The sequence below is a fragment of the Pithys albifrons genome, chromosome 8 (assembly GCF_047495875.1).
Source record: "Pithys albifrons albifrons isolate INPA30051 chromosome 8, PitAlb_v1, whole genome shotgun sequence".
Classification (NCBI taxonomy): domain Eukaryota; kingdom Metazoa; phylum Chordata; class Aves; order Passeriformes; family Thamnophilidae; genus Pithys; species Pithys albifrons.
Window position 1 is genome coordinate 11202996 of NC_092465.1, and position 22664 is coordinate 11225659.

The window sequence follows — 22664 nt, forward strand, 5'->3', positions numbered from 1 at the left end:
AAATATATGTTGGGATAGGGATCTTAATAGGAAAGAGTAGAGCTTGTGGGCAAGCTTGATTTGAAATCCAGCAACAGAAGAAGAAACGATGTCTTTAAATCAAAACCAAAATATCCATCTGTATTCCATTCTTTCTTCAGTTTTACATTTCTTCCCACGCCAACAAACAAAACCATCCTAACTCATCACCTCCCAAAAACACACATTCTAAATGCTTGGGAAATAGCAATTTTTATATCTTACAGACCATATTTAGGGCACTCATTTCTTCCTGCTGAGCAGTTGGAGAGTGTTCCATTTTCCCAGATAAATAAGACTTTCATGTAACTACATAAATATTTTTGTTTTGCCAGTGACCTGGAGGTGACGCCTGTGCTTAAAAATGACGATGGGAGATAAGGGGTGATGCCTGTATCTGAATCCAGGGCTTCCAGAAATATTCCCAGGAACACTAAGGACTAGGGTTCACTGTGATGGAGGGCAGCAAAGCGATGTTCGTCTTCATGATTTTGCTTATTTGGTACAGACATTTTCTCTCATCTCCACTGAACGCCGCCACAGGTCTTGGGAACGTGCTTCTCTGTGATGCTGGCACTGTGTAAGATTTTGGGAAAGGCAGAGCACCCCTTGACAGGAGGATGGGGTGGATCCTGCAGGACAGACTTCAGAGGTCTCTGAGGTTGGTGTAGTGCCAGGCACTATGCGCCCCAAAGGGAAAGTAAACAAAGTCTTGCTCCTACTTTGGCTCAAATCAGCTTATGTATTTGCTTGTTGAGTTAGTTGGTGTATATTAAATAGAGTTTTGTCTGTGTTTCAGTGTAGTGAACTAATATTAAGGGACTGTGATAGAAAATGTAAGCATTTGTCATCCTTTCTTCACATCCTTTCCATCACACAGGGAAGGAAATAAGATATAAAAGATGAATTAAAAGTATTTCTCAACTTTTCTCCTCATTGATTACAGCTTCCTTTAGCTTCAGAGGCAAGGCAGAGAATCTGGATAATCAGACATCTTAATCCAACTTCTATTCAATTACAATGTTTTTTATTAACACCTATTGTATCTTCTTATCTGAACAGCTTCTTCTGCCTTGAGAGCACTGGAACAGGTGGGACAGACTTGAAAGCAACTCATATTCAAATGTGATTACAATCATTTGCAGAACAGCTGATTTTGCTGGAATATCCTAGCTTTGCTTGTTTTTCTTAAGTAATAGTCCAGGTTGCCTAAGCTAACATGCATCTGGGCAAGTGTTGTACAGTTGTCAGAATTATCTTGACATATTTTGTGTGTGGAGATGTTTACCCAACAACAGCTGTGAGTCATGCACAGAAAGTTTGGGAGCTTTCATCCACTTCCATGTGCTCAAAGAGATGTACCTAATGTTTGAAATCCTGGTTGAAGAGCTTTTTTATCAGTAAGATTGTATTTTGTTGCTGAAGTCTTTGTCACAGAGGTACCTCTATGGATCAGAAATAAACACAGTTCAGGGAGAAGAATTCACTCATGGTGCAATGCATTTTCACTGGGTCAGGTTAAGTGAGCTGGAGTGTTACAAAGGTAAAAATACTGCACAGTATTGCGCATGAGATCTGTATCAATCCCAGTCCTCCATTTCTGTCATGTTCTTCCTTCTGGAGGCTGCCACAGCAGATTTGAAATGGGCCAAACATGCAGCTTCTGCTCAACTCTCTGTGCTGAGAAGTGTCTGGCCGGTGTTCCATCTCTTAAGGTAAGAAGCCATCGGATTTGAAGGAGCAAGTCTGGTTGCAAAGACTTAGGTGGTAATTCCATCAATAAAGCAGGGGTTGAATTGTTAACAGGGAAAGGGAAAAGGGAAATGTCCCTGTTTTACTGGAAGAAGCCTCCCTCTGAATTATTTCAGGGTCTCACGCTTGCATCCAAGGGCCACAGGGTGTTTTCCCTGGAGTGGCAGCTTCCCATGTGGCTGTCTCTCCCTCTTAGCCCAGGGCTGTCAGCTTGCTTCATCCCATTCACCATCCAGGATCCTGACATGAAAACCAGTGCTGAATCATAGCTCGTAAAGTGTGTTAAGTGTGGAGTTAAAGAGAAACTTGATCACCACTTAGTTTCGGTGGCGATGGATGATAGACATGGACATCTCCTTCCCTACTGCTCTATTGCTGGGGAAGGGCAGCACTTCCTCCCCACCAGACTGTGCCACCATGCAGAGGACACTGCTGGGATTGTGATACAGTTCCAGGAAAATTTAGACATAGAAATACTTATTTTAGCTGATGTTACACCAAGATTTGGTTAGGACAGTACATTCTCCTCCACTTAATCTTATCGGTCAGTAATGAAAGAAAATAGGATCACACTGAAATCCCAGCAGAAAAATTAAATAATAAAACAGTGATAAGGAGTAGAATGTATGTGCTTGATGTAGGATTTTTTCCTCTTGAGAACCTTGCTAAAAATACATCTGTGTTGGTAATGTTTTGTTCTTTAATAAAAACAGGATTTAAAAGTTTTAATTATTTAACAGTGATTCAGGGAAGCATTTAAACTTTCGACACTGACTTCAGTAGCACCACTTGTGTGTGTCAAGTGCAGTTAGAGAAGCCTTTGGAAGGAGTGGCTGTAACTGGTTTTCTGTTCTGCCGAAGATCCAGGTGCTGGTTGCTGCTCAGCAGTGGCAGAGCAAAGGGAAAACACCATATAGCAACTTTAGAAAATTTGTTCTTGGGCTCTGGTTTACTGATGTAATCTTTTGATGTTGCAGCTGTCTCTCAATACTCAGTAAAAGTATCTGTCACATTTAAAATTGAAACCTTCTTTACTGATTAAATGCTGGGAAAAGGCCACATGACTTGAACTATCTTTCTAGCATAATCTACAAGTTTTCACTGTCTTAATACTCTGCTGGTTGTAGCTCTGGGAAATGAAAGATGTTGTATATACAGCACAAACACATGAGTAATTTGATCTTGGAGCCAGCTGATGTTGTCTTTCATTTTAATTTTCATTATGCCTTTGGCTGTGTAACTGCTCCAATTTTTTTATTAGACAGTAGGATATAAAGAGGCAATAGAGGGTTAATTGCCGTTCAGGGAAAGTGTTTAAAAAACACCACCAGCTATACTTTCTAACAACAACACTTTCTCATAATGTTTGTTCTTTTTATCTTCAGAATTTATCCATACTTCCAATTCATGATTGCATGTACATGTGCAGTAAAAATATCTTGGATAGCTAGAGCTTTTGTAGTCATCATATTTTTGTTCTTACATTGTTCCAGGTAGGTATTCAAGATTTTATAATAATTTTTCAACGTTAAGAAAGGGAACTCTCAAAAGCAAAGCCAATTTCAGTGTCTGCCCCAGCAGTTAATAATTGGACCAGTTTGCCACTATGAAATGTAGTCTAGGAGGTCAGTTGTTATCTGCTTTTAGCCTGGCTGTTGCACAGATGATCACTTTAATAAAAAAATTGCTACTGGATGAGTGTCATGAGAGCTGGAAAGCAGGGACAGAGCAGTGTCACACTCTGGAAATAAGGGATATTTGGTTTGCTGTAGGTTGTTTGCTGCAGGTTGTTTTGCATGACTTTTGATTCTCCTATTGACAGTTTTACAGGCCCACAGTAAAAGCTTCAAATGTAATTGTTTTCAAAATGGGACTTAATAGAAATAGAAAAACAATATTTTGATTTCAGTGAAAAATGAGTAGGAAAACAAAGTACAGACAAATGGTGTTGGAAACTAATGCGAGTAGCCCAATGCTGTGATCTCAGAGCAGAAATAACGCAGAGCCTCCAAAGACAAGTAGGCCAGGGCAGAGTAACTTGGCAAAATACAGGAGCTGTGATTTTTATTATAAGCAGTGGTATTGCAAGGAACATGGTCCACCTTCCCATGTCAGTAGCCAGCCTTGTTTGCTCTGGCAGAGGTAGGGAACTAACAAAATTTATCTTGATGCTATTTCTCCTAAGCGAGTTGTTGTCTCTTAATGACATATTGAATAGCATCTGGTGTTTGAAGAATTGTTGAATAGAAGCACAGCAGGCAGAAGTGTGGCAATATTGATGCAAGCTGATACTTCTTCTGCTTGTGGTGGTCTGGAGGCTCTCTCCTGGACTGAGACATTCTGCTTCTTCCTCAGGCTGGCCTGAGGTGCCCAAAACATCAATTTTGTTACAATAATGTCAGGCCAAATTTAGCTCTCAATTTTGATTTTGTAATACCCGGTTTTCATAACTCCTAGAACTATGGAACAAAACTGTTTCCATCTCTTTTTTCCCTTCAGTCACTAAGGGAAAAAATACTGAAAACAGTTTCCTGCAGGAGATTCAACAAAAGCGTTGCATGGCTCTGTTTGTGCAATGAAATCAAAGCGACTACAAACTGTCTGCTGTGTTTTGTTGTTGGAGATTGTGTGATCTATTATTTCAGTGGAACTGAGGAGTCACAGTGGTTTTTGAAAGCCCCTCATAGTGCACAGCTTTTCCTTAGGTACTGAATCACCTTTAAAGAACTCTGCCTTGGTAACCCCTGGAGAACAGCATTTCTCTGCCTCGCACAGGTGATGTGGATGTGTTCATTTACAAAATACTCGTGCATGCAATACTGCAGGCAGGTTTAATAGCTTATCTAGGAGCTGTATGTAAGTTAAATGGTCTTTCATAAACTATTATTTTCTAAAATCAGAAGGGTAGGAGGAGTCTTCTTCCTCTAAATTTCTGGCTAGGCAGGGGAAGGAAATCAACTACAAAACAGACCATTATATCTTTCCACTGCCTTGAACAGCTCTTCAAGCACAGATTGTCTGAAATAGCTGCCATAATATGTTTTTACTTTTCAAGCCATGGAGCTTAGGGAATCAGTTTTTTAGTATCTACATCATCTCTTTCCTCCTGGGACTGAAGCTGGTTACCATAGCAAAATGGCAAGGAAACTGCTAAGCAAGTACTACCATTTGGCAAACAGGATATAAATTTGTTTTATTAAGAGAGAGGAGTATGAAAAAAAAATAGTGCTGTTAGAATTTTTTTTTGCTTTATTGTGTTTTAAAATACCTGTGTAGAAAATGATTGTTAACATAGATTGAACAAAATGCTCTTGCTCAGTAACATGTGTGGCTGCAAATAGTAGGAGTTCAGGTTTTAAATCCCTGCAGATCTTTGATATGTTCACAGAAAAGTTGCACAGAAACACAGAAATTACACAGTAATTTCACTCCTTATGTTTTGGTGTGTTGCAAAGGTGCCATAACTGTGAATTAAATGAGCTTGTGCTTAACAGAAGAAATACAGATACCTTTCCCCTGCTACTTAAAAATTACATTGCAACATAGCTTTAGTTCCCACTTGATGAAGCCTGGTCACCTGAATCTATCTCATAAATTGCTCTGCCACGTCCCTTGGGTTTGCGTAAAGTAACGTCAGTGAGTGCAGAAAAGTTACTGCTTTGTGTTCCAAAAAATGTTATCATTGATGTCAAGTCTGACGATGTTTTTTGTACTCTCCACTGGCAGTGCTGGTCACTGTACAATGTGAATCACTTGCCTTGAACAGAATGGCTTGGCTGTTGAAGGCATCATCACAGCAACAGTATCTTTGTGGGCGGACCCCACTGGAGGGACTCTGTTGGCAAAATACCAATTTGCTGAGATAGGCCAAAGAAGAGCTTGTTTTCAGGATTGAGTTATTCCTCTGTTCTGTTAACTCTTGATATGTTACTTGGCATCTGAACCACCTGTTGTCTCCCGTCCTTGATGCAAGATTCAAAGTGGGGAGGTTCTTTTGTTTTTTCCTAGTGACTGTAAGTGAAATGAAGTCTCACAGCCTTGGGATTAAAGCACCAAACTGCTTATTTCCCTTTTCCATGTGCTCAGAGTATTCACCTCAAGAGTTAGGGTTCGGGTGTCTCATTTGACTGAAGTATGCTGAGAGCTCCTTCTGTGTCTGAAGGGGAGTCAGGATTGTTATCCCCACTGCCCACACCCACTCCTGCAACATGTGTGATGATTTGGTTTGCCTCGGTGAAGGAAGGATCATACTTTGCCATGCGTGCTACGTGGTTCTCTTTGCAAAAGTCTTGAAAGTTTCATGGCCTAATACATGGCTACAGAATATCACAGACAAGCTTATTGCTGGCTTTTACTCAAGTCATGGAAGTCAATACAAATCTACCCATTTCAGGAAACAAATATTGGTATCCTAACTATTCTGAAAGGAAACTCTAACAGGTGTAGATCTATAGACACAGAGAGAGAGATGCACTTCCCTGCTGTTTTGTATGCCCTGTCAAATTTTCTTCTTACTGCACATCTGAATAGCTCCAATAGAGAGAATCTGAGTGTCTTGCTGTGATCTGGGTATGCAAAAGATGCTGTTTGGTTTTAACCCCTTTGAGCCCATATTAACCATATGGAAGTTGTAGAGGTGCTGTTCACTGGCTGAGAGTCTCAGTGCATCTGTAGAGTTGGAATCAGAGTAACTCCTCAGAAAACCCTATTTTATCTCCCTTCTTAAGCTGTTTCTTCCCTAAAATAAACACTGGTATGGTTCGTTTGGTTGTTGGTTGGTTTTTTCCAAAGGGGGGATTTTTCATCTTTAAAAATTATCATTATTAGCAAAAAAACCCCATCAACTGCCATGGATGCAGCACTGGGTTAGGGTAACTGGGCAGATCTGACTGAGGTTGACTGGTGTCTGAACAACTTGAGGGGAGAGAGACGGAGGACCTCGGATCTGCCAGGATTCAGCTGGTCTTAGAAAGGGCTGAGTGAGAATATAATTGTGAAGGCCATCTCTCAGTTTAGGATCAGGACTTATTTCATGTCCATGTGTATGACCTGCATCTTCAAAAGCCCCACCTCTGTGTGAACTGTGGGCTCTGGGGGGTGGGAGCAACCTGTGCGAGTTGAGAATAATTTCCTCCATGAAACCAGTTATCTGTAAATACATAAAGCTGCCACTGGTGGCCATCACCTGTGGGTGTCTGTAACCTGCAGGTCACTGTACTGTGGTACCCAAGTGTGGGAACTCACTGCAGGGAGGAAGCCTGAAACGCAGCTCTTGGATTCAGGAGCTTGGGAAGTTGGAGTGTTGCCATCTACTGGCAGCCGTCCACAGAGAGATGTCCCTCATCTGGATGTAGTTTAAGGTGTTGCTTATTTGAGCTGAAAGACAATTTTTCTGCCTAAATCCTGTTTCAAGTCAGAGTTGTTAATGAAAGAATTGTCACTGTCCTTAGCATGTGGATGAAGTCCAAGAGTTAGAGTAATCCCAGTCAGGTTTTTTCTTGGAAGGTGGGGGTGGCTCCTGTCTCCTGCACAATGTTGGTCTGGGGAATCCTGAGCACATCCTGTGAACTCAGGACTTGAAGGCTGCTCTTTTGCTCTCCTGCCCTTCAGAGCCTGACTCCATGTTTTCAGGGAATGGGCTGGTCTGGAAACTACTTTTTTTATTCTGCAAGTAAAAAAGTAATAAAGGCAAAGGATATATTTGGACTCATTAGGGAATAGACGAAGATTTGTATTATTAAGAATCTTGCAGGTCTGACAGTCTTTCCCAGTAGAAGAGATGAGAGGTGTTTCAAATAAATCTGCCCTCAAATGGAGTTCCAGTACAGCTTGTGCGAGAAGTCGGACTGTACCTGACCTCTGTCAAGGGAAATGTTTACATTGTGCCATCAGATGTGGGTTTGAACATTTTGCTTCAACCACATGCCACCAAAGGCAAGCTTTTTTTTCCTTTTTATTAAAAAATAGTTGGGAAATAAAAGATTGCTATACGAGTTTTCAGCAAAAGTTATGTGACTGCTTCCTTACTAACTGAACCCACATGGGAGCAGAAGAGTGATCTAACTTTTCCTTCGTGCCTGTCCAGCCTCAATATGCTTCAGACTTAACACCTCTTTCTGTAGTCATGTTCACAGAAATGTGAAAAGCTTATCTTTTATCTGGTACATTAAAATTTTGAGTTGGAACTAGATTAAAAAATCACTTCAGTTGCTTTTAAGCCTTGTGAATACCAACACTTCAGTATTTTAAGCACTATTTCCAAATGGTTTAATGTACCTTTGATATGTTTTGGAGCCAGATATGTAGGTACACAGACATGGACATATTTGTGTGTCTCTGTCAGATATGTCTGCACGAGTCGTAGCTAACTTTTAGTGACAGGGCATTGATGCATTTTTAGATAGATTTGTGTCCCAGTAGTTCCAAGATAATGGATAATCAAAAGCAAGATTACAGAATTACCAGAGGAATTGTTATTTCTTATTAGCGAAGTAATATATGGTGGCTTTATTATGGAAGTTTTATATTTTAAAGACTAGAGAGGTAAAATACACTGGAATTAAGAGGTTGAAATTTAAATGTGTCTTGGATTAAGAAGTCATGAAAGGGGCTGGGTTCTGGCTGGTGCTTTGTTACCAATGGCAGTTTTCCAAAGTGTAACCAAGTATTTTTCTCTTTTTCTTTCTTTTTTTTTCTTTTTTTTTCTTTTTTTTTTGTTGCAGCTGGTCTCCAATGTTCTCATCTTCTCGTGTACAAACATTGTAGGCGTGTGTACCCACTATCCAGCAGAGGTGTCCCAAAGACAGGCTTTCCAGGAGACCAGGGAATGCATACAAGCCAGGCTGCATTCTCAGAGGGAAAACCAGCAGCAGGTAAGAGCAACAATCGGAAATAAAAAATGAAGTTGTTGGAACAGAATTAGCATGCAAATTGTTCCTGTAGGATGGGATTTGCAGGCTGCTTGCTTCATGAGTAATCCAAGCAAGAATAGGTTGATGATAGAGGACAGGATTTTTAAAGAGAGCTCAGGGGCATAGTTCTTCCCCAATACCCTGATGGACTTTTCCAGAGACATCAGCATATCCTGTGGTATGTGCTCTGCAGGTTAAAATTACACAGTACACAGAGAGTCTGCATAGTGGTTTTGCACTGGTCATTGAAGACCTGTGTTGAATGCAGATGTAGCACACAGGCTGTGGACTGACACTCTTTGTAAGGTCAAAGTATGATGAGATTGTCAACAAAACCACTGCCAACACGGAGCTGTAAGTCAGGTTTCAGAAGTGAAAGGTAAAATTGGTCCACAGAACATGACTCCAAAGAGGGTCCTCTTCCTGCCTTTCCTGAAGATTCCTACCTGCTTTCACTCTTCTGTATGCCTTATTGGCCTCAAATGAACTGAGTTTGTTCAAAAAGTAGGATTCATCACCAACTTCATTGGGGTTTTTGCTGTAGAAAGACCCCTGGTTGCCAGCATACAGCTTAGTCATCAAGGGTGCTGAATGTATCTGCTCCCCTAAATAATTTGTGCCTTTTCTTGCAATGAATCTCTTGTGTCCTCAGAATTAGACAAAAAAGGACACTTTGGGGCTGCTTAACTATTCCCTTGCAGACATCTCTGTCCTGCAGTACATCTCAAAGTGGTCTGTCCAGTGCAGTTTAAAATGAATTATGAAATGGAGATTCCACTCATCCCTTGAGAGATATCTCAGAGCTTGGTTGTCAGAGGGAGAGGTCAGGGGAATGAATCAGCTGGAGAGTCTTTGAATCTCTGTGGCAATGCAGCTTAATTTTCCTTCATGTCTCAGCCCATCTGCATCTACGGATTTGACTTTTGGCAGTGTTTCATGAGCTACCTCTGGCTAATACACTTGCTGTTCAATTCTTACTGCAAAATAATGTGTCCACATGCCTTATTTTGATAGTTGATGTACGAAAACAAGATTCACACTCAAAGCTCCTTTTTTCTTTGCAACAAATGTAGCCTTAGAAAGCTGAAATGAGCAGCCACTCCTCCTTCCACACCTTGAAATGGAGGAAAGGATTGAGCCGAGAAAAGATGCCATTTTCCTTATTGATTACAGCTCTGTCCCCCCTGCTGAGAGAGTGCCTTGGCAGCATGGCTTGAATGCTTAGGCCATTCTGGATTTAGGAGCTTCTGTCTCAGAAGCACTTCGTGAGAGCTGACAAATGCTCTCCCTTAATGCCTTTTTCTCCTCTCCTTCCCCAGACAGTTCTATGCCACACAAGGGAAAGCCAGGACAGCAGAAAAACATGGGTTAAATCCAGTCACTGCAAGTGCTCTCCAGTCCTGCCAGCAGGAACTGCAGGTCCTGGCATCTGGAGACTCCTAATGAGATTATTTGCTGTGACAGCCTGCACTGACATTGATCTGCAGGTTCAGTTCAGATGCATCCCTGTGCAGAATGCATTGAGATAATCCTGAGGTGACAGCAAACACAATAAAGGCAGCTCAGCCCACACCTGGGAGAGCCAGGCTCCAGACAGGGGTGGAGGAAAACACAACTGCACAGCCCAACACTGTTAGAGTTGCTTGTCTTTTTCTGAAGATGTGATGGTGCTTCCATGTGCTCTTCTCTACTAAAGGCAGGATAGATTTTCTCAGGCAAATGAATGTGTATTTTCCTTTATTAAGCATTTACTGGCACCTGAAATTAGCCAGAATGTAAGTAAAAAATCCAGAATGTCCAGTGGAAAAGAGAGATGACTTGTGATTTCACGACCTGAGATAACCTAGGGCACAGCCATAACAGGAATCGCTGTTGCTTGCCCAGAGTTATCCACAATCTGTAGTGAGCAAATACTTAGCATTTGGGTAAGAGATGGGTTATTGTGACTGCCCAGTCTTACTTCTAACATTGCTTCTCTTTTGTCTCTGAAAATTTGTTATCTGCTTTTTTTCATGTCTTCATCACTTGTGGTAAAAAGGAACTGTTACTAAACCTGAAGACAGATGTACTAAATATTTGTAGTGATTTGGGGTCATCCTGAGAAAGCATGATGTAAATAGTTAAAATTCCTATATAGTGCAGAGTTTTTGTAGAGATGTGTGTGCCCATGTGCACATATATCTGTGTGTACGTATGTAAACAGAGTAGATCTGTGTTGTACTCTTTCATCTGGGCCTGTTCTAGAGACTCCTGCTCATTGGGATGCATATGTTTAATGTATAATTCAGTAGAACTATACTTGCCTGTTGTTTTGAAGTGAGAGCTATATACGCATTTGCTCTTGCTTTTTTATCAAGTCAGAATGCTGCCTTGTTAGATTTATGAAACAGCAGTCCTAGTCACCTCACTGGTGCATAATGAGTGATTTTACAGCGAGGGCTTTCTAGTCATTGTACCAAAATTAAAATTGTACTCTAGTGGAGACTTTAATTTCTGTGCTCCATTTGAAATAAAACAAGGGATTTTGGTGTTTTGGAGGTCTGTTAACACGGCTTGTGCTTTTCAAATACACTTGTTATAGCCTTCTTCTGTTAGCTCCAGAGGTTATTTTCAGTGACTGTGATGCTCCAAACAAACAGAATAACGATAATGCTCAGCTCTGTAACATGGCTCAGCTTCCTAATTAGTCACTGCATGAAGGGATGTTGTGCTACATGCATTTGTTTCCCCTGATAAGCCTGTCTTACTCTCTGATTATTAGTTCAGAGCGATGTTAGTTCAGCTCCTGGAGATCTCAAGTGTCTTGAAAATATTGGTGATTTAATCTGGCAAGTGCCTGGGGTGTCAGGCAGAATAGGGGTGCAGGCTCTCAAGTAACAGTTACTCAGAAATGTGTGTGAACATCTCTTGGAGTACTAGTAACAGGCACTCCTGAACGTATTTTGAAAGCAACTAAACCCTCCGTGTTCGTGCGCCTACAAGGAATGTTCCAAACCTGTGGGTGCCCCTGAACCTCCCATGAAGCTCCAAGTTATTTAGAAGATGTGTAAAATCACACATAAAATAGCAGCTTTCACACATTTGAGAATGCCTATTAGAATATGCAAATGACTACAGCGTGTACACCATTTACTCTGGAAAGCACGCAAATGTGTTGTGCTTTTCTACTCAAGGAGTGTGCTAATACCTGACAGAAGCCTAAGGATATGTGCATGATTCATGATCTTCTTGGGAAAATAAAAGTGGATATGTAAGTGTTAGCTCCTGCAGTATGCTAGTGAAGTACTTCAGGAAAAAAAGGGATCTTATCAGAACTGCTGCAGTTTTGAGCAGAGATAGAAATCCCTCCCCACGTCTTCTGTGTTATTACTATCTCTTCAGAGACTGGAGGCAAGAATCAATCTCTTTAAGGTACACATTGAGGAGGAAAAATAAGGAAATACTGGACAGTGCTGCAGACTATAAAATGTCTCAGGGCATGCTGAGCACATTTTCAGTGAATTCATCTTCCTCTGGTTTCCCCAGGGTTCGCTTCTCTCCTTAGATGAAGAAATAAATGTGGAACTTTCACTTAAAACTAGGAATTAGAAACCAGAAATGTGCCTACAACTGTAGTATGGGCAAGTGTTTTGGGGATGTGAGTAATTAGGACAGGATTGCTGACCCCTGTGAGTCGGGGCTGCTTTGAGCCCTGCTGCTCCCCGTGCTGTTGAGAATTAATGAGCTGTTAGATATAGATAAGGTTGGGGACCTTGATTTGCACCATGGTCTTTCTGTGTCATCAGGAAGGAAGGCCCTTTTCTTCCCTCTGTTCACTGCAGGTAAAGAAAAATAAAGGCAAGGATATCACAAGCTTTTGGGATTCTTCAGCTGTTCCAGAGCACTGCCTGCAAGTTGGACCACGGTGGAGCTGATCCCAAAGGAGATGCTCCCCACCTTCTTAAGCCATAGCAAAAACTTCTTTGAACAGTGAGGGGTGTGACTGAGAATAGAATGAAGCTCTGGGCAGAATTCTTAGGTGTGATTCCTGAAATACATAAATGCATCTCTGGAGCACAAATTGCCTGCAGATTTAAATCCTTTAACTTCTGTGTGAAATTTGCACCAAGTTTGGAATAATAATAAGCACTTGCTTTTGTGTGAGTTTTTAGGAGAATCATCAAAGCCTTCATTTTGTCATGTGACTAATTTTTGCAAACTGTATGGAACAGATTGCAAAATAATGTTATGACAGTCACACTAAAGTTATCATCAATAAATAAAAGTGCCAGGTGAGGGGCAAGGAGAGCCACAAATGTTGATGACAGGTGGTTACTGCAAATACTCTTGTAGATGGTGGGTGGGTTTACAGGTCTTAATGCAATTGGGCACTAATAGCAGTTTTAACTGTAGAAGTAGAATTCTGCTTTGTAGAGTTGGGCTAACTCTTCATGCTAGTTTTATCAGGGCATTCCTACGACTTTTAGATGCTAAGAGCAGGTTTGTGCCTGCTGGGGTAAAGTGCTTAGTTGATTAGATAAGCAAGGAAGGAATTTTAAATGGTGCCCAAGGGTGTTGGGGTATCATTCCTCTGGTGAAGAACTTCACAGTCCTGTGCAGAGGCTGTGTGGGAGGTCAGACAGTATCATTTATCAGAGTCCTTCCAAGAATGGTGCACAGACCTTTTTTGAGTTGCATGGTTCCTTCACTTGCAAGAACTGGCAACCATGAATCATAAGGTCAGTGCATCTGGAATGAAAAACAATATTTTTTCTTCTAAAAGCATTGAGTTCTTGTTGCGGGGCTGGGACAGAATTGCATATGACTGGTTAGGGGATCATAAACTGCTTGGGTTTATGGAGACCATTTTGCTTGGTTGTACCCATCTCCCACCAAACTGATGAGTCACTTCTCCCCAGTAAGGAACAAAGTGTGTTTGTTAACTGGGCAGCAGGTGTTTTAATTGGTTCATCTGTCTGACTCCACAGGAGCGTCTCCTGCTCTCTGTACTTCCTCGACATGTTGCCATGGAGATGAAAGCTGACATTAATGCCAAACAGGAAGACATGATGTTTCATAAGATCTACATCCAGAAGCATGACAATGTCAGGTAAGAACAGCAGCCCATCTCCCAGCCATGGGGGAGGAGGGCCCCTCACAGTGCTTGGCATTTGACACCCAGGGACAAAAATGACAGTGACACATAATCCAAAATAAGTGTAAAGACTCTAAAGTGTAATGAGTTGACTTTTGAAAGTTTGTCTATAGGATAATAGTAGGATTGCCACATTCCTGCAATATCTTCCTTTGAGAAGCATCTTTAACTGATCTCTTATGTTTAGTTTTTCGTTTCATTTTTCTTTTCTGAAGTGAGTGTTGGTGTTTTTGAGAAGGTGATCTATTTGAGTTCAGTTAGTTTTTGACAGTTACAGGCACCCTTCTGATAATACCTGATGGAATGCAAGTTAAAGATTGGGAACACTTTCCACAGGATCAGTGGCAGGTCACAACTAAGGTCAGGATCTCCTGGAGTGGTTTCTGCCAGTTTGGAATTACAAGCAAGGGGTCCATTAGTGACAGCCTTTGGCACCTGCTCAGTCCCCCAGCAATATCTTGCCCCTTGGTCTGCCTGGATGAGAAGAACAATTTGATATCCAATCTCTGGCAAACCAGTCTGTGTTGTTGGGTTAGTCCAGCCCTATGAGCTTCTGAGTATCAGCTGGTTCCCACTGTCCAGTTTCCCAGGGAAGAGGCAATAAAGAAGTACTTTAGTGGCTTGATAGCCTTATAGGCTGCAATTACAAAGCTTAGCTTATTCTTGTTGCATTTTACCTCCGCTGTTCTACCTGATCTTTGTGGGGATGTCTCGGCTCTGCCACGTCCTGCAACTGTGTAACAGCTCTGTCAGTCTATAAAAATATTTCTAGTGAGACACAGAAACTGGGGACAGAGACCTTCCTTTCTCTCTTTCTCCATCTCCCCTTCCAGCAAGAGTTTTTCCTGAAAACCCCTTGTGTCTCTACATGTCTGTAAACCCTTCTGTCTTACACAGCTTTAGTGTGTTGGTGAATCGTATTTTATGATACCTGGAGCTCAACAAATAAAAGTAGTTTTCTTACCTCTCTGACATACTGCACCCTCCAGTAGCTGATGTGGAGAAATTCTCATGAAATTCTGATGCATTTGAAGACGTTGTCTGAGGATTGAGGATAGCAAGGAGAATTGAGAATAGCAGAAAACTGAGAGGTTGCTAACTGTTGAATGTAGACTCTGATGTAAAACTCACTGAAATCAGGGCAAGTCTGTGTGGTTCCTTTATTTGGTTGTGACTCAGTGAAGAGATTAAGATCCACTAGCAATATTGAAGAGAAAAACATTATTAGAAACTGAAGACTATAATGGTTCAGTGCAAAAAAATAAAGAATATATATGGTGAAGGGGAGGGGAAGAGGCCATCCAGAGTGCTTTCAGGAGACTAGGTTAAGTTTCGTGTCTTCACATTCATTTTTTCCTTAATAATGTGAAGCTTGTTCAAAGGTATGTAAATTTGTGCTGAGAGATGCCCATTGTGAATTACTTTTTTCCAGTACTCAAAGGTCAACTTGACATTCAAACTCAGTGTGATTCATCAGATATGGCTTGAGACTAGTCATGGCATAAGACTGTGGTACTGTGGTCTTTCACATCAATTTCCATATGTCCATTTGCAGGTTTGAGAGTTGTTCAGTACAGTCAAATTTTAGTAAAGGTGATTATCTCTTTAGGATGATACTGATTTAAAATTTTAATTATATGACTTACATAAACAAAACCTGAATAAACAATAATGAACTAATTTTACAAATGAGAAATTTTAAAGGCAGGGGGTATTCTGATAGAACAATTGTGATTGGAAAACATAGCCCAAAGATAATGGCTGGGATGAAGACATGGAGGTCTCAGAAGGTGCAGCATAAAGTGGCACATGGTCCAGAGAATGGAAAGAGAAAAGAGTTTGCTGTGGTTTTCAGTTATGGCTGTGAAGTAACCTGGCAGGTGAAACATGTACATAAATGGGTGAATGCACCAATCAGTTCCTTGGATTGTCCTGATGGGTGGCAACAGGACACCTGCAAGCATTCGATTTTCACATCCCACATATTTATTGAATAATATAAACATTTATGTCATAGATTCACTTCTGCAGCTTAAAAGTAATTTTAACTTTGCTCCTAATGGTAATGAATGTTTAGGAGTCAGGCCCCTGAAGGTACTGACTATCTCCAGTGCAAAGGGATGCTGTGGTTTCAAAAGATCTTGCATCGGGAAACAACTTAAACGGTATTTTCCTCAAAGTGTGGGCTTTGTTGTGTGTGAGGTCCTAAATCAAGGCCCACTGAAATCATGGAAAAGGCTGGAAAAGTGAGATAAGAAACAGGAATAAAATAGTATGTACTGAGAGCAAATAGAAAGTAACTTAGGAACATCTCATCTTCGTGCACTTTAGGGAAATGAATAGCTAAGTAAGAATACTGAAAAAAGGAAACATGATTTGGAACAAATGACTCATTTCACACCAGGAGTTCAGCATGGAGCCTTTGCTCCTGCCTGGGTGCACTGAAACTACCTCTAGTGGGAATGACGGATGATTTTGAAGCATTTACATGCACACAGAAACACACTGGAGGGAGGAGGCAGCATCTCAATGATGTTGATTAATGAACTGGCTGAATAAAAGCAAACATGCTCTTTGCTTTGCACGGGGAAATGCTCAAGGGGAGGCTTTTGAGATGAGAACGCTCCAAGCAATTTTGTTTTGTGTTTGTCACTATTGAAAAATATCGTAAGATTTCAGCTTTTATGAGCTAAGGGTTATTGTGTCAAGGCAATTGAGAGGCATGTGAAGTCGGTGCAAGAGTGCTGTGCCCAGCCATTGAATCCAGCTTCCTGTTGGTGATGTATCAGCAGGAGCATTTCCTCCGCAGTTCGTAGAAGTGGGAAGGTCTCTATGTCTGCACAGAGGTGTGGGGTTTCCTCCTCCATCAGCTGGATTCAACTTTTCCCACTCTCCCAGAATGACTTACACAGGTAGATTTTAAATGAAAGTATAATGGATGGGAATTTTCATTAGCTATTGATTTAAAAGTTTGATTGCCATTGTAAAGTCTAGAACCCAAGATCTTAATTTTTACTGGATCTTCAGGGTGAGGTTGCTCACCAAATTCACAGTCAGCGTGGCAATAAAGAGCCTCCCTGACACTGGAGGGTTTCATCCAGCTGGGTTTAACTTGGGTCCTTTGAACTCGAGAGGCACAGGTCAGCCTCGTGCACTTGGCCTGGACTAACATTTGTGTGGGAGAAGTGGTTTACTAAATTCTGTTCCAGACAAGATTAAATATTTTAATTTTCAGGGATGATTTGGTCTGGGCTTTTGAGACCACCTCTAATTTTAATTAAAAAAGAAACCCAAACCACTCTACCATCAGAAAATGTTATTCTAAAATCTTGTGAAGTTAATGTGTGTGGGCTTTTTTTTCAGTTTTAAAATTAAGAGTCTTTAAGTGTCCTGTTCTCCTGTGACATGCTTTGTTTTAGGTACTAGGGTACATGTTTCTTAAAAAAGTGTTACAGACTTTTTTTTTTAAGAAAAAAGAAGTCGATTAAAACCTGTGTAGAAAAGATCTTCCTCAAGTACCAGTAGTAAGTCCATAAAACACAGCCATGATCCCTTAATGAGGGGCAGTTCTGCTGTGATGTTGCTTACTGTGTTACACTTCTCTTAGTGGGAAGGCTGTCTCTCTGTACAGGGAATGATTTTTTTATGCAAAATACTGTGGGGTTTTTTGACCTGAATGGGTAAAAGCAAATCTTTTTTAAGCCTTATCAGGACTTCCTGTGAACGAGTTCATAATCTCCTGCTTATTGTTATGGAAAATAAAGTTCAGAGACTAATTTATCCACAATGAAAATATAATTTCCTGTCATTTTTGGCAGCAAAATTTGTTTCAGGGTTATGTTCTTCTGAAGAATTTAGGGTGGTGATGAAACTCAGATGAAGATGCTTGGGGTTAATAACCCTTTCTTGATGCACGTGAACAGAACCTTTTAACAGAGAACGAAACCATTTCCTGTCCTGATTTATTGAATGAGAATTAGCTTTGACAAATCCAGAACCTCAGAATGTGATTTGACCTTTCCCACATATGTACGTGTGTTAAATATAAAGTCTATTGTCAAAAGCAATCAGGAAAGGAGTTCCCAAGACTATGCAAGTAATTGTGGGTAAACAACAAGGTGAATTATGTAACTAAATTGGTTCATGTTATCATGAATGAGATTAGCTTTGATAGACAAACCCTAAAATATGCATAGATAATGTTGTTTATCTATCATGCTTCCCAGGCAGAATTTAAAACGTTTTACATTACTATTTCTATTTATAGTGTCTCACTTCAGTGATAATGGCTTTAATGTTATCTGGGTTTGGCCAAATATAGTAATCTCTGTGCTATAAAAGGAGCCTTGAAGTCCTCTGTGAAGGGATAGAGGTTGGCTTTGTCATTGAAATTCCTTTGATGAACTGTTTCAAAAAGCTTATTTTAGGGCTGGCATCCAAGTGCAGTAAAAGTGACAGTTTCCTCTCTTCTTGCCTTTACATAATTCTTATGAATCATGTACTCAGCAACATTAACCTGTTTCTCAGAGCTTTTTAAACATCTTGACAACTTGAACTTTTGCAGAAATTAAACAAACCATTTGCTTTCAGTTTTGTAAATGAAAAGTATTTGTAACTCGTCTTCTGATTTAATTATGTCCTAACACCAAAAAATTCTCCCTTTAAAAATGACCGAATAGTTGCACTTTATCTGTCTCAGGATATTCAGAGCAGCTGTGTCAACTTAACCTCTTCCTTTTATAGGTGTTTTGATGCTTAATTAGTTGCTTATGAAGTGTGTTAAATTCTGAAGTTGCAAGTTGCTATGCAATTGTGAGCTATGACACTGGAGGAAAATTCCAGCTAAGCAGACATCTTTTTCCTCCCTCCTCCCCCTGTCCTTGCACACAGGACATCTGATCTTAATGTTTCCTGGTGGAAAAGAACTTATCAAGGTACACAGCAGAGTAAAGCTGAACTGTGATGGCAGCGAGGGTTCCCTGGGCACAGCTGTGCCTGGACATGCTGGAGCTGTGGCTTCCCAGAGCAAGGTGCTGCTCAGTGCTGTGTTCTTGGTTTGGGGCTTGCTAACAGTGCATTTTGAAATGCCAACTGGGTTTATAATGAGACATATCCTCCCAAGCCCACTCAGAAAGCAGATTGTCTTTGAAGGTGTTTATACTGATGGAATACTTTTGTTCAGGAGCTCATCCAAACTTTTTCATGCTTTGTCATAGGATGTTATTGAAGCTAAGCAGAAACAAGTTTAATTTTACCCTCCTTAATAAATAAAACTGCAGTATGGCAGGTGTAAATTTCTGACAGTTATTCCATGGATATTTTCAAAGATTCCACAATCTCTTGTCTCAGCCAAAATTTGTGTAGCTTTAGTTTCTTTGGAAGGCCTCATTGCCAGGAAGGGGTAGGAGCTGCAGCTTTTTTAGTATTTGCTTTCTCCTCATCTTCTTTCCTTTTTTTCTGGGGAGGTAGAATGAAAATCGATGCTTTATGTGTGAGATGGGGAATAGCAGCATTAAGCAGGACAAAGCCCAAGAGCCAGTTTTATCTGTGTCCTGCTTCCTGGTGCTGCTCTCCCTGCCAGTCCAGGAGCTTTGATTTCCTCCCAAAATGTGTTCATAGGTTGGTTGGTTGTTTCTCAGAATGAAGTCTTGGAAAGACCTCTCCCTCCTTTTCCTTATTGGAGGTGTGTGCCCACAAACAGTAGAAAGTTATTTATGCAGGTATGTGGGGGGGAACTGTGTAGGTTTCATGTGAGTTCAGAGGCCCCCAGCATGTAATTGCTGTAAGTTCTGGCTGAGGCTGTAGGATGAGCAAAGTGAGTAGGAGGGAAATGAGCCTGCCCACGCCTTTCCCCAAATGACAGCAATGAATTTTACCTTTGTGGGAACTCTTCTGTTTCTCTGTCAAGACCCAGCTCTTTGGAGCTTCCCCTGCACCTGCCAGGGATGAATCTTTTCTTTTTAATGTTGCAGAAAATGTAATTATTTTGTTAAAGTTAGCAATAATTTTTAGGAGGTATGGAAGTAGGTTTCACCCGTGGATGAAGGTGAATTCCTCTGCTTTTACCACCACTAATCACTTCACTGTTCCTAGCCCATCCACTATTTTCAAGAGGAAAAATCACTGTCTTTTGGAGAATAGCGTTCAAGCTAAAATTCATGTGTAAAAAATCCACTGATTTTGCAGGCATTGTTACACCTGGACTTGACATCAAAGCTGTGCAATAAGGCTGGCCATTAATATTAGAGGGGATGTTTCAACTCACAATCACTCCCTCTTTATAATACATGTGTGTCAGTTGTTCAGTTGTGAGAACTTTTAAGCCAAAGAATACAGCAGGTTTATATATTTTCACTAATCTACTTCTTTGTGCATATGCAAAGCCCCCTTTAAGAAGAGCAAATACATGTTAACTTGTTTGAGTATTCACCTGATCTGTGATCTTCCTCTTTGAACTGGGAGTACATTGTGCTCTTGGTCCCTCCTGGGAGCCCCTGGTGTCTCCAGGGGCAGGAGTGAGGCTTGTACTCTCTGAAGAACAAAACAGATAAATAAGTGGCTGCCAGGCACCCCGCTGGAGGCAGCGCTCAGACACGTGTGGTGGAATAAAGGCAACATCCCAGCAGTGCAGCGTGCCAGGTGACTGCGGATCTGCAGCCACCAGCAAGCCATCAGCAGTTAGGAAGGGCCTGTGATGTATAATTCACAGCCTGCTATTCTGAGCTTACGGGGGGCCTGTGAAGTTCACAGGGTGATGGATTGAAGAGTGTTAGATGTTTTAATGATGAAATACTGTGAATAGTAATTTGGAGAGAATAATGAAGGTGCCTGCAGAAGTTTACAGAGCAGTATTCTAACTCATCAAGGTTATTTGAATTCCCTTTTTTCTTCAATAGTACTAAAAATAAATTATTTTTTTAAATGTAAGTTTGCTGATTGGCCTGATAAAAACAAATGTATCAAATTCATAGGGGAAAAACCCCATAAAATTATGTTTATTCAACTAATTCACTCCCAGGCCTCAGTATTCTGGAGTAACCTTGACAAGAAAAAATTAATATTCTCTGAACAAAACTTTTGTTTTGTGAAGACTTGCTTTTACAGACTTGCTTTCCTCCTGTAAAGACTTGGTTAAATTTCAGTTGATGAACTGCTTTGTCATGTAGTTAACATGCAAAGTGGTTTTAAGAACATTGAGTTTATATAACATTTGAAGAGGTTCATGTTAAAATCATCCTACCTTTTTGCTTCCTCTTTAGATGATAATGACTGAAAAGCAAAAATGAGTTAAACTTTTTATTCTGTAATGCACTGAACTTTGCAAGACTATTTAAAACCTTCTTACAGAAGCTTTAAAACAGAGGCACAGTTTTGGATGGTGATGGATTAACTTCTCTTGTCTTATACTATATTTATATCCCTCAACAATTGCTGCTAATTTGTACATCTGTTCTTACTGGTGTATATATAATTTTGACACTGGATAAATAATGAATAAGACACAAAAGCTGAAACCAATTAGTGGAGAAGAGCTCTCGAGTGGTCTGCATCCTGTGACTCAAGTTAGTACATTGCAGACTTGAGTCTATGTCCTCCAGCAACTGAAAGTCATAGTGTAGGTTTTAAGCTTTCCCTTTTTTATTAACTTTGCTTTATAGTAAGTGGTGAAAAAGTTAGGTAGGGGCTGGTACTGACTGTGCAGACTGCATAATTCCATAAATGTTGTTTTTATAGGAAACCATCCTAAGGACAGGTCACTTTAGAAACGGAGCTCACAGAAATGAGGAGCACCAGAGGACTGCACAAAAGAGCAAAGGAGGCAAAAGACCAAAGAGATATAATTAATTTCATCTCACACACCCCACTGGCATGGCATTGCCCTTGGGGGATGATAGAAATGCTCTTTTTAGAAAACAGAGATTTTTCTGTGTCCATTTGTGTTTCTGTTACAAAGCCCAAGCAAGATGCAAACAGTTTAAATGGTGGAAATAAGGATTTATGGGACTGTGTAGATTCTGAGAACTTGGAAGTTTGCAGATAGTTTTCAGAGATTGGAAAGAAGAGTGATACTATCTAAAAAGCAAGAAAAATACAGGAATATAGGTCTTATCTTCCATGATACCATGGCCAGCAGGGATCTTTGTGCTTGTTGTGTGTGTGTTTGGCAAATATCTGAAGCTCTCAAAGGCACTGAGAGATTCTAAGGATGTTCTAGACCAGTAACGATGTCCCTCTTTGAACCAACCTCCTCAATGAACCTCATATATATAGGAGGATCATCAACATTTGAAATCAACTCCCACAACTCCAGTTCTACAGAACTGACCCCCAAACCCAAAAACGTGGTGGGGTGACCACTTGTAAAACTTGTATCTGTGTGACAGTCATCAAAATATTCTCTCTTAGCCTTCTGTTGCATAGATCTCCTCAGAGAGTGGCATGCAGAAGGCTGGATGACCAGGGCATTGTTCGAGTGTAAGATCCTTTGTAAATGCCTGTTTGTCCCCATCAGAAGCTGTGCAGAGCATCTGGAAGCACAACTTGCCCTCTCACATGAAGAGGAAGGTTGAATGTATGAGGTAATGGGGAGTTTTTCCAGCAGAGGTACAGTAGTGACATTTTGATCCACCATGTCAGCTCATTGTTTTGGGTTTTTTGATGTTGGTGGTTTGGGTAGGTTTTTTAATTTTAAAAATAATTGTTTCTTTGCAGAGGCTGATGACACACTGGCTCCATTCCTGCTCACAGTGGGGAATGTCACTAATAGAAGGCTACTGGGACAATCTCCCTCCTTCTGACAGCCACCTAAGTTCAGTTATCTCCCCCTCCTGGCAGACCCATACATCAGT

The 22664-nt window shown here is 40.7% G+C and overlaps 1 protein-coding gene across 1 annotated transcript in view; it reads left to right on the top strand.

The window, feature by feature from the left end:
- The window catches only part of ADCY5 (adenylate cyclase 5), a 218761-nt gene that overhangs the window by 124156 nt on the left and 71941 nt on the right, over positions 1–22664 (top strand). The window contains exons 2-3 of the mRNA XM_071562687.1: positions 8493–8642; positions 13649–13770. Coding sequence (XP_071418788.1) covers positions 8493–8642; positions 13649–13770 — 272 coding nt within the window. The remainder of the gene's footprint in view (positions 1–8492; positions 8643–13648; positions 13771–22664) is intronic.